The sequence below is a fragment of the Melanerpes formicivorus genome, unplaced genomic scaffold (assembly GCF_026170545.1).
Source record: "Melanerpes formicivorus ecotype bairdi unplaced genomic scaffold, bMelFor1.0.p_v2 SCAF_146, whole genome shotgun sequence".
NCBI lineage: Eukaryota > Metazoa > Chordata > Aves > Piciformes > Picidae > Melanerpes > Melanerpes formicivorus.
In genome coordinates, this window is record NW_027142498.1 from 382,087 (window position 1) to 395,805 (window position 13,719).

The window sequence follows — 13,719 nt, forward strand, 5'->3', positions numbered from 1 at the left end:
CCGCCCGGCAGCGCATGCGGCCCGGGGAGGCGGGCGATGGCCGGACATGGCGCTGCCCGCCCCGCTGCTGCCCCGCTACCTGCTGCTGCTGGCCCAGGAGCACCTCGAGTTCCGCCTGCCGGTGAGCGCCCCGCGGGGCCGGGGCCGGGGCTGGGGCCGGGCAGGCAGCGGGGAGTCGGGCGGGGAGCCGGGCGAGGCGCAGCTCCGGGCGGCGCGGCCCCGGCTGTGCGCGGCCGCCGGCCTGGCTGCGGCGGAGTTCAGGGGCAGCCGGCGGCGAAGGGCAGCCGGTGCCCCTTGGCAGCTCCCCGTGTCCTGCGGCAAGGGACCCCCCGGGTGCGGGGCTGCCGCTCACCTCCTCGGCGCGGCCGCAGGCTCCCTCCTACTGCCCCAGGGGAGCCGCTGCCCGGAGCCTTTAAGCGCTTTCCTGGTCCATTGCAAGAGCCTTTGGGGCGGGGGGAGGTTGCCAGCAAATACCTGGGGCTCCAATAAGGAATTAAGACCGGGGCGAGAGGGCGGGAAATGGGTTTACCGAATCATAGAATTGTCAAGGTTGGAAGGGACCTCAAGGCTCAGCCAATTCCAACCCCGCTGCCATGGGCAGGGACACCTCACACTACAGCAGGTTGCTCACAGCCACATCCAGTCTGGCTGCAAACACCTCCAGGCAGGAGGCTTCCACCACCTCCCTGGGCAACCTGTGCCAGGCTCTCACCACCCTCATGGGGAACAACTTCTTCCTACTGTTTCTAGCTTCTTCCTAATGTTTTTAAGGGCCTGTTTCTCTGGCTCTTTAAAGTAGAATTGTTTTGGTCAGACCATCGTGTCCATTCTCTGGGTCCATTCAGCCCTCACCATTCTGTGATTCTGTGGTGTGGGATCACAACAGCTGAAGGTGTTTGTTGAAGTCCACATTTGTTGTTAAGTGTCTGTAGAATAAGGTTCTGTGATTCATCTTTCTTAGTTGATGAGAAGCCCTGCTCCGTGGTCAGGAATCAGTCCTTGGTTAGGTCAGATACTGAGGGGTACCATCAGACATCCAATGTTGCAGTGCAGGATGTCTCTAATGGACAGAGAGGTGCATGTCAAGTGTTTCCCTAACAATACCTTCAGGCAGACCTGTTCAAGTGCATAGAATCAGAATCTGTAAGGTTGGAAAAGACCTGAGAGATCATCAAATCCAACCTGTCACACAGACCTCATGACTAGTAAACCATGGCACCAAGTGCCATATTCTATCCATTTTTTAACATCTCCAGGGATGGGGACTCCACCACCTCCCTGGGCAGCACATTCCAATCGCTAACAACTCACTCGGTAAAGAACTTTCTCCTCACCTCCAGCCTAAACCTCCCCTGGCACAGCTTGAGACTGTGTCCTCTTGTTCTGGTGCTGGTTGCCTGGGAGAAGAGACCAACCCCCACCTGGCTACAACCTCCCTTCAGGGAGTTGGAGAGAGCAAGAAGGTCTCCTCTGAGCCTCCTCTTCTCCAGGCTAAGCAACCCCAGCTCCCTCAGCCTCTCCTCACAGGGCTGTGCTCCAGACCCCTCCCCAGCCTCCTTGCCCTTCTCTGGACACCTTCAAGTCTCTCAATGCCCTTCTTAAACTGAGGAGCCCAGAACTGGACACAGGACTCAAGGTGTGGCCTAAGCAGTGCTGAGCACAGGGCAGAATGACCTCCCTGCTCCTGCTGGCCACACTATTTCTTCATTAGAATTCATGGTATGCTCTTGCTTGTTGGTTGGTTTGTTTTTTTCTGTCTTTTAAGCAGAAGTTACTTCTCTTAAGGCCTGACCTTTGTTTTTTCCCTTAGGAAATAACATCTCTGCTCTCACTTTATGGGGGACAGTTCAGCAGTGAGCAGGAAATCCATGACAACGTAAGTGAGGACCAAAATACCTTCCTGGAGTATGGTATGCAAGTGTGTCCTCTGTGGTGCATGCATTGTCATTGAATCTGAGCAGCTGAAGACATTATGATGTTTCTTAGGCAAATGAGGAGTCTTCCAAACCTCAGCAATTCTCAGTTTCAGTCCAGATTCAGAATGGAGTAAAAGAGGCACGGCACACACCTCGGGATGTCTCAGACAGTGTGAAAGGAAGCAGTGCCATCTGCTGGGAGGATCTCCTCCTTTCTCACAACAAGCCAAGCCAGGAAATCCTTCAGCAGCAGCTGGAATTCGGTGCTTGCCTCGAAATCAGAGGCAGCCCATCTGGAAGAGTGAAGCTAGGAAGTTGTGTGAGCCTGGCTTCAGTGTGCAGTCAGAGAAAGCTTCTGGCTTTAAGTTGCTGCTTGCATGTACCGAGGGGGTTTGACTCTTTAGAGGATTAATCATCTAGAGGAGCATAAATAAGAGTCCTTTACCCAGTCAAAAGTGTGCTGGGAAAATGAAATGCCTGGTGAATTTTTGCAGACATTCAAGCTCAGTGTGCAGTTTGACCTCAAATTGAATGTTCTGTCCTCATGCTCTCTGTACAGTTAACAGACTCCTGTTTGGTTCCCATCTTCAGCAGGCATGGTTGGCTTTTTATTGAACAGAGTTATGTAGCTGTGTAATTCATGTGACATCCTCCAGCTGGGTATGTGCATCACTTTCATCCTCTCTTTATTTCAGTCTCCATTCTGGATTCTCAGTATTCCTTCAGAAGAGATGGCAAGGGGACTAATGAAGAGGACAGTGTGTGCAAAGTAAGAGGTGAAAGATCCTAGAGAGTCATAGAATAGAATCTCAGCATCATTTTGGTTGGAAAAGACCTTTAAGACCATTGAGGCCAACTGTGCTTTACAGTATCACATATAACTAAGGTTGGAAGAGGCCTCGAGGATCATCGAGTCCAACCTATCACCACAGACCTCATGACTAAACCATGGCATCAAGTGCCACATCCTATCCCCTCTTGAACGCCTCCAGGGATGGGGACTCCACCACCTCCCTGGGCAGCACATTCCAGTGGCTAATAACTCACTCAGTGAAGAACTTTCTCCTCACCTCCAGCCTAAACCTCCCCTGGCACAGCTTGAGACTGTGTCCTCTGGTGCTGGGTGCCTGGGAGAAGAGACCAACCCCCACCTGGCTACAACCACCTTTCAGGTAGTTGTAGAGGGCAATGAGGTCTCCCCTGAGCCTCCTCTTCTCCAGGCTAAGCAACCCCAGCTCCCTCAGCCTCTCCTCACAGGGCTGTGCTCCAGACCCCTCCCCAGCCTCCTTGCCCTTCTCTGGACACCTTCAAGTCTCTCAATGTCCTTCTTAAACTGAGGGGCCCAGAAGTGGACACAGGACTCAAGGTGTGGCCTAACCAAAGCAGAGCACAGGGCACAATGACAATGAAACCTGATCATAGAAGGAGATCAGGTTGGAGAGGCAGGACCTGCCCTTCCTAAATCCATGCTGGCTGGACCTGAGCCCTTGGTTGTCCTTCAGGTGCGCAGTTATTGCCGCCAGGATGATTATTAAGTGCTCCATCACTTTCCCTGGCACTGAGGTCAGGCTGACTGGCCTGGAGTTTCCAGGTTCCTCTATCTGACCCTTCTTGTGGATGGGGACCACATAAAAAGACCTTCAAGACCATTGAGGTCAACTGTGCTTTAAGAGACCTTTAAGACCATTGAGGTCAACTGTGCTTTAAGAGACCTTTAAGACCATTGAGGCCAATCAATCTTTGGCTGTACAATGTAAATGATAATGTGGGTGGTGGAAAACTGTTCTCTAGTGTGTATATAAAGTACTGATTTTTATATTGGGCTCTTAAAATAGACAGCCTCCAGTTAGCTCTAGAATTGAGGAGGTGTTGCTGGAGCCTGTAGTGTGCCCATGTTCTGTACCTCATGTGTGATCAGTGCAGGGTCTTGCAATGGTGCAGAGCCAGGAGTTGGAGCATCACCTTGAATACCATTTAGTTAGTGGCTTGCTTTGCAATGATATGGAATTAAAAGACAAAGCCAGTGAGGCATTAACATCAAGTTTGGAACAGCAAGATAGTGGATTCCTTGTGCCACCCTCCTAGTGCTGGTATCTGAGCCCTCAGCTGCAGCAGAGGTCCCTCTAGAGAATCCAAGAGCCAAAGAGTGATTCTTGCAGTGGCCTTTGGTGGCTTTCAGAGGTGTCTGCCTACCATGACACCTCTGGGTCGTGAGGCTTGAGGGGTACCCCTTGGAGGTGTGGTTCAGAGTGAGCAGCACAGTCGAGGTGTGGCTCTCTGGCTGTAGTCACTTTGGGGTGATTGCCCTCTCAAAATCTTTGTCATTTCAGATCTATATTTGAACTGTGGGGTCATGGAAGATCTGCAGGGGAGCTCTATGCAGCTTTGAGGAGCTATCCAGTGGACAAGATGGTATGCATGTACAGAGTCTGCATAACCTGCTTCCTGTCTCACACTCGGTGGCACTGCAGCTGTGCTAAGGAAAGTCTCTTTGCCTGTTTTCCAGCTCCCATATCTACAGCCAGACTCCACTTACAAAGTTCATATCCACACCTTTAACAAAACACTGACCCAAGCACAGAAGATACAAAAGATAGATGTAAGTAGGTGTTCAAGGCACCTTTTGACATGTGATTTAGCCTGTTCACGTTGTTCTTGCTCTGTGCTATCAGTGTGTCTCAGTGTGGGTCTCCTGAAGGCAGTTTATGCCCTTGCATCTTCTCAACTCTGAATGAAGTCTTTGAGTCTGAATGAAAATTCCCTCAGAATTCATGGCTTTGACATTTTGGGTTTGGAAACAGACCATGTCCAGGCACATGGGTTCTAGGGGAGACCTCCAAGGTGAGCAGAGGGCTGGAGGAGCTCTCCCATGGGGGCAGGCTGAGAAAGAATTGGGGCTGTTCAGGCTGGAGAAGAGAAGGCTCTGGAGAGACCTTAGAGCAGCCTTCCAGTACCTGAAGGGGCTACAGGAGAGCTGGGGAGAGACTTTGTAGAAGGGCTGGGAGTGATAGGATGAGAGGGAATGGATTGAATCTTGAGGAGGGGAGACTGAGACTGGAGATTAGGAAGAAATTCTTTGCAGTGAGGGTGGTAAGACCCTGGAACAGGTTGGCCAGGCAGGTCCTGGATGCCCCTTCCCTGGAAGTGTTCAAGGCCAGGTTGGATGAAGCCTTGAGCAACCTGGGCTGGTGGGAGGTGTCCCTGCCCATGGCAGGGGGTTGGAACTGGATGATCTTGACTTGCTGGAAGGAGTCCAGAGAAGGGCAACGAAGTTAGTGAGGGGATTGGAACACAGCCCTGTGAGGAGAGACTGAGGGAGCTGGGGCTGCTTAGCCTGGAGAGGAGGAGACTCAGGGGTGACCTTATTGCTCTCTACAACTACCTGAAGGGGGGTTGTAAACAGGCAGAGGTTGGTCTTTTCTCCCAGGCAGCCAGCACCAGAACAAGAGGACACAGTCTCAGGCTGCGCCAGGGGAGGTTCAGGCTGGAGGTCAGGAGGAAGTTTTACACAGAGAGAGTGATTGCCCATTGGGATGGACTGCCTGGGGAGGTGGTGGAGTCGCTGTCATTGGAGGTGTTCAGGAGGAGACTTGACAGGGTGCTTGGTGCCATGGGTTAGTTGAGTAGGTGGTGTTGGATGATAGGTTGGACACGATGATCTTGAAGGTCTCTTCCAACCTGGTTTATTCTATTCTATCTTAAAAGTCCCTTCCACAGTATCACAGTATAGCCAAGGTTGGAAGAGACCTCGAGGATCATCAAGTCCAACCTATCAACACAGACCTCATGACTAAACCATGGCACCAAGTGCCACGTCCAATCCCCTCTTGAGCACCTCCAGGGATGATGACTCTACCACCTCCCTGGGCAGCACATTCCAATGGCTAATGACTCTCTCTGGGAAGAACTTTCTCCTCACCTCCAGCCTAAACTTCCCCTGGCACAGCTTGAGACTGTGTCCTCTTGTTCTGCTGCTGGTTGCCTGGGAGAAGAGACCAACCCCCTCCTGGCTACACACACCCTTCAGGTAGTTGTAGAGGGCAACGAGGTCACCCCTGAGCCTCCTCTTTTCCAGGCTAAGCAACCCCAGCTCCCTCAGCCTCTCCTCACAGGGCTGTGCTCAAGTCCTCTCCCCAGCCTTCCAACCCAAACCATTCTGTGGATCTGTGAAAATCCAGAGAAAATGGAGAATGGAGAAGGTACTTTCAGGACTAATTTGTCATTTCTCACAAGTGGAATTGGGGAGTTTAGGCATTACAGGTTTGGGTTTGGGGGTTTTTGCTTGGGTTTGGTTTTTGGTTTGGGTTGGTTGGTTTTTTTTCCCCCCAGTTTTAATTTCTTTTGTGTTTGAGTGGGGTGCATACTGCAAAACTCTGACTCTCTCCCTCTCCCACACTGTTTCTTGGACAGGCCCTTGAATTTCTGCCATTCAAAGGAAAAGTCAATTTAAAGAACCCAGAGCACATCTTCTGGATTCTGGAAGATTATGGAATGGACCCTAATAAAGTTCCAGAAGAGCCCTTCCAGCTGTATTTTGGTAGATGGGTGAGTGAGGGAGGGAGTGTTGCCTGCCTCAGGTCTTGTCAGCTTTTACATGTAGGAAATTGTTCTTCTTTCAGAAAATTGCTCCTGATTTAGGAAGAAGTTCTTCCCAGCAAGAGAGGTTGGCCCTTGGAATGTGCTGCCCAGGGAGGTGGTGGAGTCACCATCACTAGAGGTGTTTAGGAAGAGACTGGCTGGGGTGCTTGGTGCCATGGTTTAGTTGATTAGCTGGTGTTGGGTGATAGGTCTCTTCCAGCCTGGTCCTCCTCCTCCTTCTCCACTCTTAATATAGAGAGGGTCCAGAGGAGGGCCACAAAAATGATCAGGGGGTTGGAGCAGCTCTGCTATGAGGACAGGTTGGGGGAGCTGGAGGGGTTCAGCCTGGAGAAGAGAAGGCTCCAGGGCAACCTCATAGCAGCCTGCCAGTACCTGAAGGGAGCTACAAGAAGGCTGCAGAGGGACTCTTTACAAAGGCCTGAAGTGATAGAATGAGGAACAATGGTTTGAAATGAGAGAAGAGCAGATTTAGGTTGGATGTTAGGAATGAGTTCTGCACCATGAGGGTGCTGGAAGACTGGAACAGGTTGCCCAGGGAGGTGGTTGAAGCCCCATCCCTGGAGATATTTCAAGGTCAGGCTCAACAAAGCTCTGAGCAACCTGATCTAGTGGAGGGTGTCCCTGCTGACTGCAGGGATGAGCTTTGGAGGTCCCTTCCAACCCAAACCACTCTACAGTTCTCTTGCAGCTGTTGTCCCATCTGTGCTGGATTCCTGAAGTGTTTGCCAATGAGTAAAGCAAGCTGAGCACAGTAGGCAGGTGTGTTTTGTTTACCCAGTAAGCCTGGTGTTGGCTGGAGCTGGGGGGAACAGCACTGGAGGAGCTTTTGCACATGTTTTCTCCCAGGCTGCTTTGGTCCTCTTTGACACATTCTGGAAGTCAAAAATGTTAGCATTTGGTCTGTGTTTGTTGGGGTTTTTTGTACTCCCCCCAGTGAATTCTGATCTGTCAGCACTGTCCTAAATGTACATTGGGAGTGTGAGAGAGAAGCCAGGGAAGGTGGAACTTGTGTGTGACCTCCACCATGTGCATGTGCCTGGGCTCGCTCCTGTTCACTTGCATTTCTGCTGCTCAGAATTGGGAGTTATTTGAAGTCTGAATTGCCAGGAATTGGGTTGGGGTGATTCTTTTTTGGCTCTGATTGTTACTACTTCATAGGAATTCCCCCTCTGTCTTGAAGAATCTCTCTCTGTGTTGAACCAAGACAGTCTGTTGCCTGGAAAGAAGTCTGTCCTATTTTAGATGGCAGACAGCAAAGTAAAGGTGTAGCTGTGTCCAGTTTGGGGCTCCTTGATTGAGGACTGACAGGGATCTACTGGTGAGAGTCTAGCAGAGGCTACAATGATGAAGGAACTTGAACATCTCTCCTGTGAAGAGAGCCCTGGGGTTGTTTAGTCTGGAGAAGAGAAGGCTGAGAGGAGATCTTCTTCCCCATGAGAGTGGTGAAGCCCTGGAATGGGTTGTCCAGGGAGGTGGTTGAGGCCCCATCCCTGGAGGTGTTTAAGCCCAGGCTGGATGAGGCTGTGGCCAGCCTGCTCTAGTGTGGGGTGTCCCTGCCCATGGCAGGGGGGTTGGAACTAGCTGATCCTTGTGGTCCCTTCCAACCCTGACTGATACTATGATACCTTATTAATGCCTATAAGGACCTGAGGGGTGGGTGTCAGGATGAAGATGCCAGCCTCTTTTTGGTGGTGCCCAGTGGTAAGACAAGGACCAACAGGTCTAAGCTGGAACCTAGGAAGTTCCATCTCAACAGGAGGAGAAGCTTCTTCACTTTGAGGGTGCTGGAGCCCTGGAGCAGGCTGCCCAGAGAGGTTGTGGAGTGTCCTGCTCTGGAGACTTTCCAGACCCACCTGGGTGTGTTCCTGTGTGCCCTGCCTTAGGTGATCCTGCTTTGGCAGGGGGGTTGGACTCAATGCTCTCCAGAGGTCCCTTCCAACCCCTCCCATTCTATGATCCTGAGCAAGTGTTATGGAATGAAGTTACCTCTTTGTTTGGGTGGTGTCTCTTCAGCAAGGCCTGTTGGCCTGTCTGCTGCTTTCTCATATCTAAGGCCTCACAGGGATTGTTTTGCATGTTTCAACAGATTGCAGATGGCCAAAGAGAACTTATTGAGTCCTACAGTGTGAAAAAGAGACACTTCATTGGAAATACCAGCATGGATGCCTGCCTGTCTTTCATCATGGCCAACCATGGCAGAGTAAAACCCAATGATGTTGTATATGATCCATTTGTTGGAACAGGTATGTATGTGGGGTTTTTTTCCTGCTGGTGGGATAAACTGGGAGGTTGTGGGAGTGCTCACACTGCATTTAGAATGGAATAGAATTAATAAGGTTGGAAAAGAACTTTGAGATGATCAAGTCCAACCTATCACCCAACACCAGCTAATCAACTAAACCATGGCACCAAGCACCCCATCCAGTCCCTTCCTAAACACCTCCAGTGATGGTGACTCCACCACCTCCCTGGGCAGCACATTCCAATGGCCAATCTCTCTTTCTGGGAAGAACTTCTTCTTAACATCCAGCCTGAACCTCCCCTGGCAGAGCTTGAGACTGTGTCCTCTTGTTCTGGTGCTACTTGCCTGGGAGAAGAGACCAACCCCCACCTGGCTACAACCTCCCTTCAGGGAGTTGTAGAGAGCAAGAAGGTCTCCCCTGAGCCTCCTCTTCTCCAGGCTAAGCAACCCCAGCTCCCTCAGCCCCTCCTCCCAGGGCTGTGTTCCAGACCCCTCCCCAGCTTTGTTGCCCTTCTCTGAACATATTCCAGCAACTCAACATCTTTCTTAACCTGAGGAGCCCAGAACTGGACACAGGACTCAAGGTGTGGCCTAACCAGTGCTGAGTCCAGGGACAGTATGACCTCCCTGCTCCTGCTGGCCACATTATTCCTGATACAGGAATTAGGAGCTTCCTTGTTGGAAACAAACTGTCCTGGCTGAAGGGGCCATGTCACAAGTCTTGCACATTTACTGTAAGACTGCACAAGTGGAACTCACAGACTGCATTGGGTTGGAAGGGAGCCTCAAAGTTCATCTTGTCCAACCCCCCTGCCATCAGCAGGAACAGCTCCAACTAGATCAGGCTGCCCAGGGCTACATCAAGTCTGATCTTTGCCCTTCTCCTCCTTCCCTTGCCCTCCTCCTTCCCTTGCCCTCCTCCTTCCCTTGCCCTCCTCCTTCCCTTGCCCTCCTCCTTCCCTTGCCCTCCTCCTTCCCTTGCCCTCCTCCTTCCCTTGCCCTCCTCCTTCCCTTGCCCTCCTCCTTCCCTTGCCCTCCTCCTTCCCTTGCCCTCCTCCTTCCCTTGCCCTCCTCCTTCCCTTGCCCTCCTCCTTCCCTTGCCCTCCTCCTTCCCTTGCCCTCCTCCTTCCCTTGCCCTCCTCCTTCCCTTGCCCTCCTCCTTCCCTTGCCCTCCTCCTTCCCTTGCCCTCCTCCTTCCCTTGCCCTCCTCCTTCCCTTGCCCTCCTCCTTCCCTTGCCCTCCTCCTTCCCTTGCCCTCCTCCTTCCCTTGCCCTCCTCCTTCCCTTGCCCTCCTCCTTCCCTTGCCCTCCTCCTTCCCTTGCCCTCCTCCTTCCCCTGCCCTCCTCCTTCCCCTGCCCTCCTCCTCCTTCCTTCCTCTGCCCTCCTCCTCCTTCCTTCCTCTGCCCTTCTCCTCCTTCCTTCCTCTGCCCTTCTCCTCCTTCCTCCCTCTGCCCTTCTCCTCCTTCCTCCCTCTGCCCTTCTCCTCCTTCCTCCCTCTGCCCTTCTCCTCCTTCCTCCCTCTGCCCTTCTCCTCCTTCCTCCCTCTGCCCTTCTCCTCCTTCCTCCCTCTGCCCTTCTCCTCCTTCCTCCCTCTGCCCTTCTCCTCCTTCCTCCCTCTGCCCTTCTCCTCCTTCCTCCCTCTGCCCTTCTCCTCCTTCCTCCCTCTGCCCTTCTCCTCCTTCCTCCCTCTGCCCTTCTCCTCCTTCCTCCCTCTGCCCTTCTCCTCCTTCCTCCCTCTGCCCTTCTCCTCCTTCCTCCCTCTGCCCTTCTCCTCCTTCCTCCCTCTGCCCTTCTCCTCCTTCCTCCCTCTGCCCTTCTCCTCCTTCCTCCCTCTGCCCTTCTCCTCCTTCCTCCCTCTGCCCTTCTCCTCCTTCCTCCCTCTGCCCTTCTCCTCCTTCCTCCCTCTGCCCTTCTCCTCCTTCCTCCCTCTGCCCTTCTCCTCCTTCCTCCCTCTGCCCTTCTCCTCCTTCCTCCCTCTGCCCTTCTCCTCCTTCCTCCCTCTGCCCTTCTCCTCCTTCCTCCCTCTGCCCTTCTCCTCCTTCCTCCCTCTGCCCTTCTCCTCCTTCCTCCCTCTGCCCTTCTCCTTCCATTTCTTTGGTCTAGTGTGCTACTGATGCAACCTCCTCAAGTTCTTGGGCAAAAAAACTCTAACCCAGCCCCTAACAGCTGACATTTATGACAGCAGTTTCATGCTTTTCCCCCTCTTCTCCCCTTTACAGGTGGCCTTCTGATCTCCTCAGCACACTTTGGAGCCTATGTGTGTGGTGCTGACATAGATTACAACACAATCCATGGCTTAGGTATGTTGTGGTTTCTAAGCCACTGCAATGTTACTCTCTGGAATTTAAGAATAGCCAAGGGGGTAGATGGCACTTAGTGGATTTTAAAGCACTATTAATCCACACAGGAGTTCTTTGCTCATGTTTGGTTTTGCCCACCCATTCATATGTGTCCCATAGGACACAGGCAGGACAGAGTTAATAGAAGAAATAAGGAAAACCAAAGCAAAGTTCCAAATTAGAGCTACAACAGCTGTGTGCTTTCCTAGCCTGTGATGTAGGAAGCCTCTCATAACCTATCTCAGGAAGTCTAATCCAAGTCTTACTTCTCTGGAAAAGTGCAAATTATCTCTGATTTACTGGGCAGGATTACACCTGAGGGAAGGGAGAACTCCTCATAAACCACAAATTGCATTCATTTGTGAGTCATGCTGTACAAAAAACAATGCAGGCAGGCTGGAAAGTGTCCAGAGAAGGGCCACAAGAATGATCAGAGCCCTGCCATGGGAGGACAGGCTGAGAGAGGTGGGCTTGTTCAGCCTGGAGAAGAGAAGGCTGAGGGGAGAGCTTATTGCCATGCACCAGCACATAGAGGGTGGCTACCAGGAGGATGGAGACTCCCTTTTTACAAGGAGTCCCATGGAAAAGACAAGAGGTGATGGGGACAAGTGACTGCTGAGGAGGTTCCCATTGGAGTCCAGAAGGAAATGTTTCCCCATGAGCACAGCCAGACACTGGAGTCATCTCCCAAGGGAAGCAGTGGGGTCCCTTACACTGTATCACAGTATCACTAAGGTTGGAAGAGACCTCGAGGGTCATAGAGTCCAACCTATCACCACAGACCTCATGACTAAACCATGGCACCAAGTGCCACATCCAATCCCCTCTTGAACACCTCCAGGGACGGTGACTCCACCACCTCCCTGGGCAGCACATTCCAATGATGAGCAACTTGCTTGGTGAAGAACTTTCTCCTCACCTCGAGTCTAAACCTCCCCTGGTACAGCTTCAGACTGGTCAGTTTTACACCTCAGCTTGCCAGGCTGCTGGGCCAGCTCCTTCCAACTCCACCATCACCTAGAAAGGTTGGAGCAGATGATCCTTGGGGGCCCTTCCAGCCTGATTGTTATGAATGTGGTCTGTGACCCCCTATGTAGATGGTGCAGCAGAACTTGGCTCACGTGCTTCTATTATTCCTTGATACCTCTGAAGCTGTGTTGCAAATTCTTGTCACAGTGAGTAGAAAAGGGCAGGAGGTTAGACTCAGCTTTTTTTTATGGGGGTACTGGTTGAGAGTTGGCTGAAGATGAGCCTGCAGTGTGCCCAGGTGGCCAATAAGGCCAATGGCATCCCGGCCTGCATCAGGAACTTGTGGCCAGCAGGAGCAGGGAAGTCCTTGTGCCCTGTGCTCAGCACTGGTTAGGCCACACCTTGAGTCCTGTGTCCAGTTCTGGGCCCCTCAGTTTAAGAAGGAGATTGAGAGACTTGAAGGTGTCCAGAGAAGGGCAAGGAGGCTGGGGAGGGGTCTGGAGCACAGCCCTGGGAGGAGAGGCTGAGGGAGCTGGGGTTGCTCAGCCTGGGGAAGAGGAGGCTCAGGGGAGACCTTCTTGCTCTCTCCAACTCCCTGAAGGGAGGTTGTAGCCAGGTGGGGGTTGGTCTCTTCTCCCAGACACCCAGCAGCAGAACAAGAGGACACAGTCTCAAGCTGCACCAGGGGAAGTTTAGGCTGGAGGTGAGGAGAAAGTTCTTCCCAGCAAGAGAGATTGGCCACTGGGATGTGCTGCCCAGGGAGGTGGTGGAGTCCCCATCCCTGGAGGTGTTCAAAAAGTGGGTTGGATGTGGCACTTGAAGCCATGGTTTAGTTAGTCTTGAGGTGTTGAGTGACAGGCTGATGATCTCTAAGGTCTTTTCCAACCTTATTGATTCTATGAATGATTTTCCTTTACATGGAGTGACAGAGTACATGGAAGCTTTTCCACAACAGTTATTGACTGCTCTTTTTCTTCCCCCCGCCCCCATTCCATGCTCCTCCTCCCAGGCAAGGCAAGCAGAAAGAACCAGAAATGGAGAGGGCCAGATGAAAACATCAGAGCTAACCTCAGGCAGTATGGGTTAGAGAAATACTACCTGGATGCACTGGTGGCTGATTCTTCAAGGCCAGTCTGGAGGAAGGGGATGCTCTTTGATGCCATCATTACAGATCGTAAGTTCATTAGTGCTTTTTGTTGCCTGATCACAGTGGTTTGGGAGCTGGGGTTGCTTAGCCTGGAGAAGAGGAGGCTCAGGGGAGACTTTATTGCTCTCTACAACTGCCTGAAGGGAGGTTGTAGCCAGGTGGGGGTTGGTCTCTTCTCCCAGGCAACCAGCACCAGAACAAGAGGACACAGTCTCAAGCTCTGCCAGGGGAGGTTTGGGCTGGATGTTAGGAAGAAGTTCTTCATAGAAGGAGATATTGACCATTGGGATGTGCTGCCCATGGAGGTGGTGGAGTCACCATCACTGGAGGTGTTTAAGAGGAGACTTGATGGGGTGCTTAGTGCCATGGTTTAGTTGATTAGATGGTGTTGGGTGATAGGTTGGACTCAATGATCTCTGAGGTCTTTTCCAACCTGGTCTGTTCCTATTCTATTCCTATTCCTATTCTATTCTGTTCTATTGCTATCCTATTCCTATTCTATTCCCT

General features: G+C 52.1%; 1 protein-coding gene across 3 annotated transcripts in view; it reads left to right on the top strand.

Moving 5' to 3' along the window:
- Nucleotides 1-30: 30 nt before the first annotated feature.
- The window catches only part of TRMT11 (tRNA methyltransferase 11 homolog), a 32,926-nt gene continuing 19,237 nt past the window's right edge, over nt 31-13,719 (top strand). For 2 of the 3 annotated variants that reach the window (XM_068168649.1, XM_068168648.1), the window contains exons 1-9: nt 31-121; nt 1,811-1,876; nt 2,612-2,685; nt 4,247-4,328; nt 4,423-4,515; nt 6,327-6,461; nt 8,602-8,758; nt 10,977-11,057; nt 13,075-13,239. In XM_068168649.1, the coding sequence (XP_068024750.1) occupies nt 47-121; nt 1,811-1,876; nt 2,612-2,685; nt 4,247-4,328; nt 4,423-4,515; nt 6,327-6,461; nt 8,602-8,758; nt 10,977-11,057; nt 13,075-13,239 (928 nt within the window). In that variant the 5' untranslated portion in view covers nt 31-46. Of the gene's footprint in view, nt 122-1,810; nt 1,877-2,611; nt 2,686-4,246; nt 4,329-4,422; nt 4,516-6,326; nt 6,462-8,601; nt 8,759-10,976; nt 11,058-13,074; nt 13,240-13,719 lie in introns of those variants that run through there. The other variant, XM_068168650.1, reaches the window with a different exon arrangement.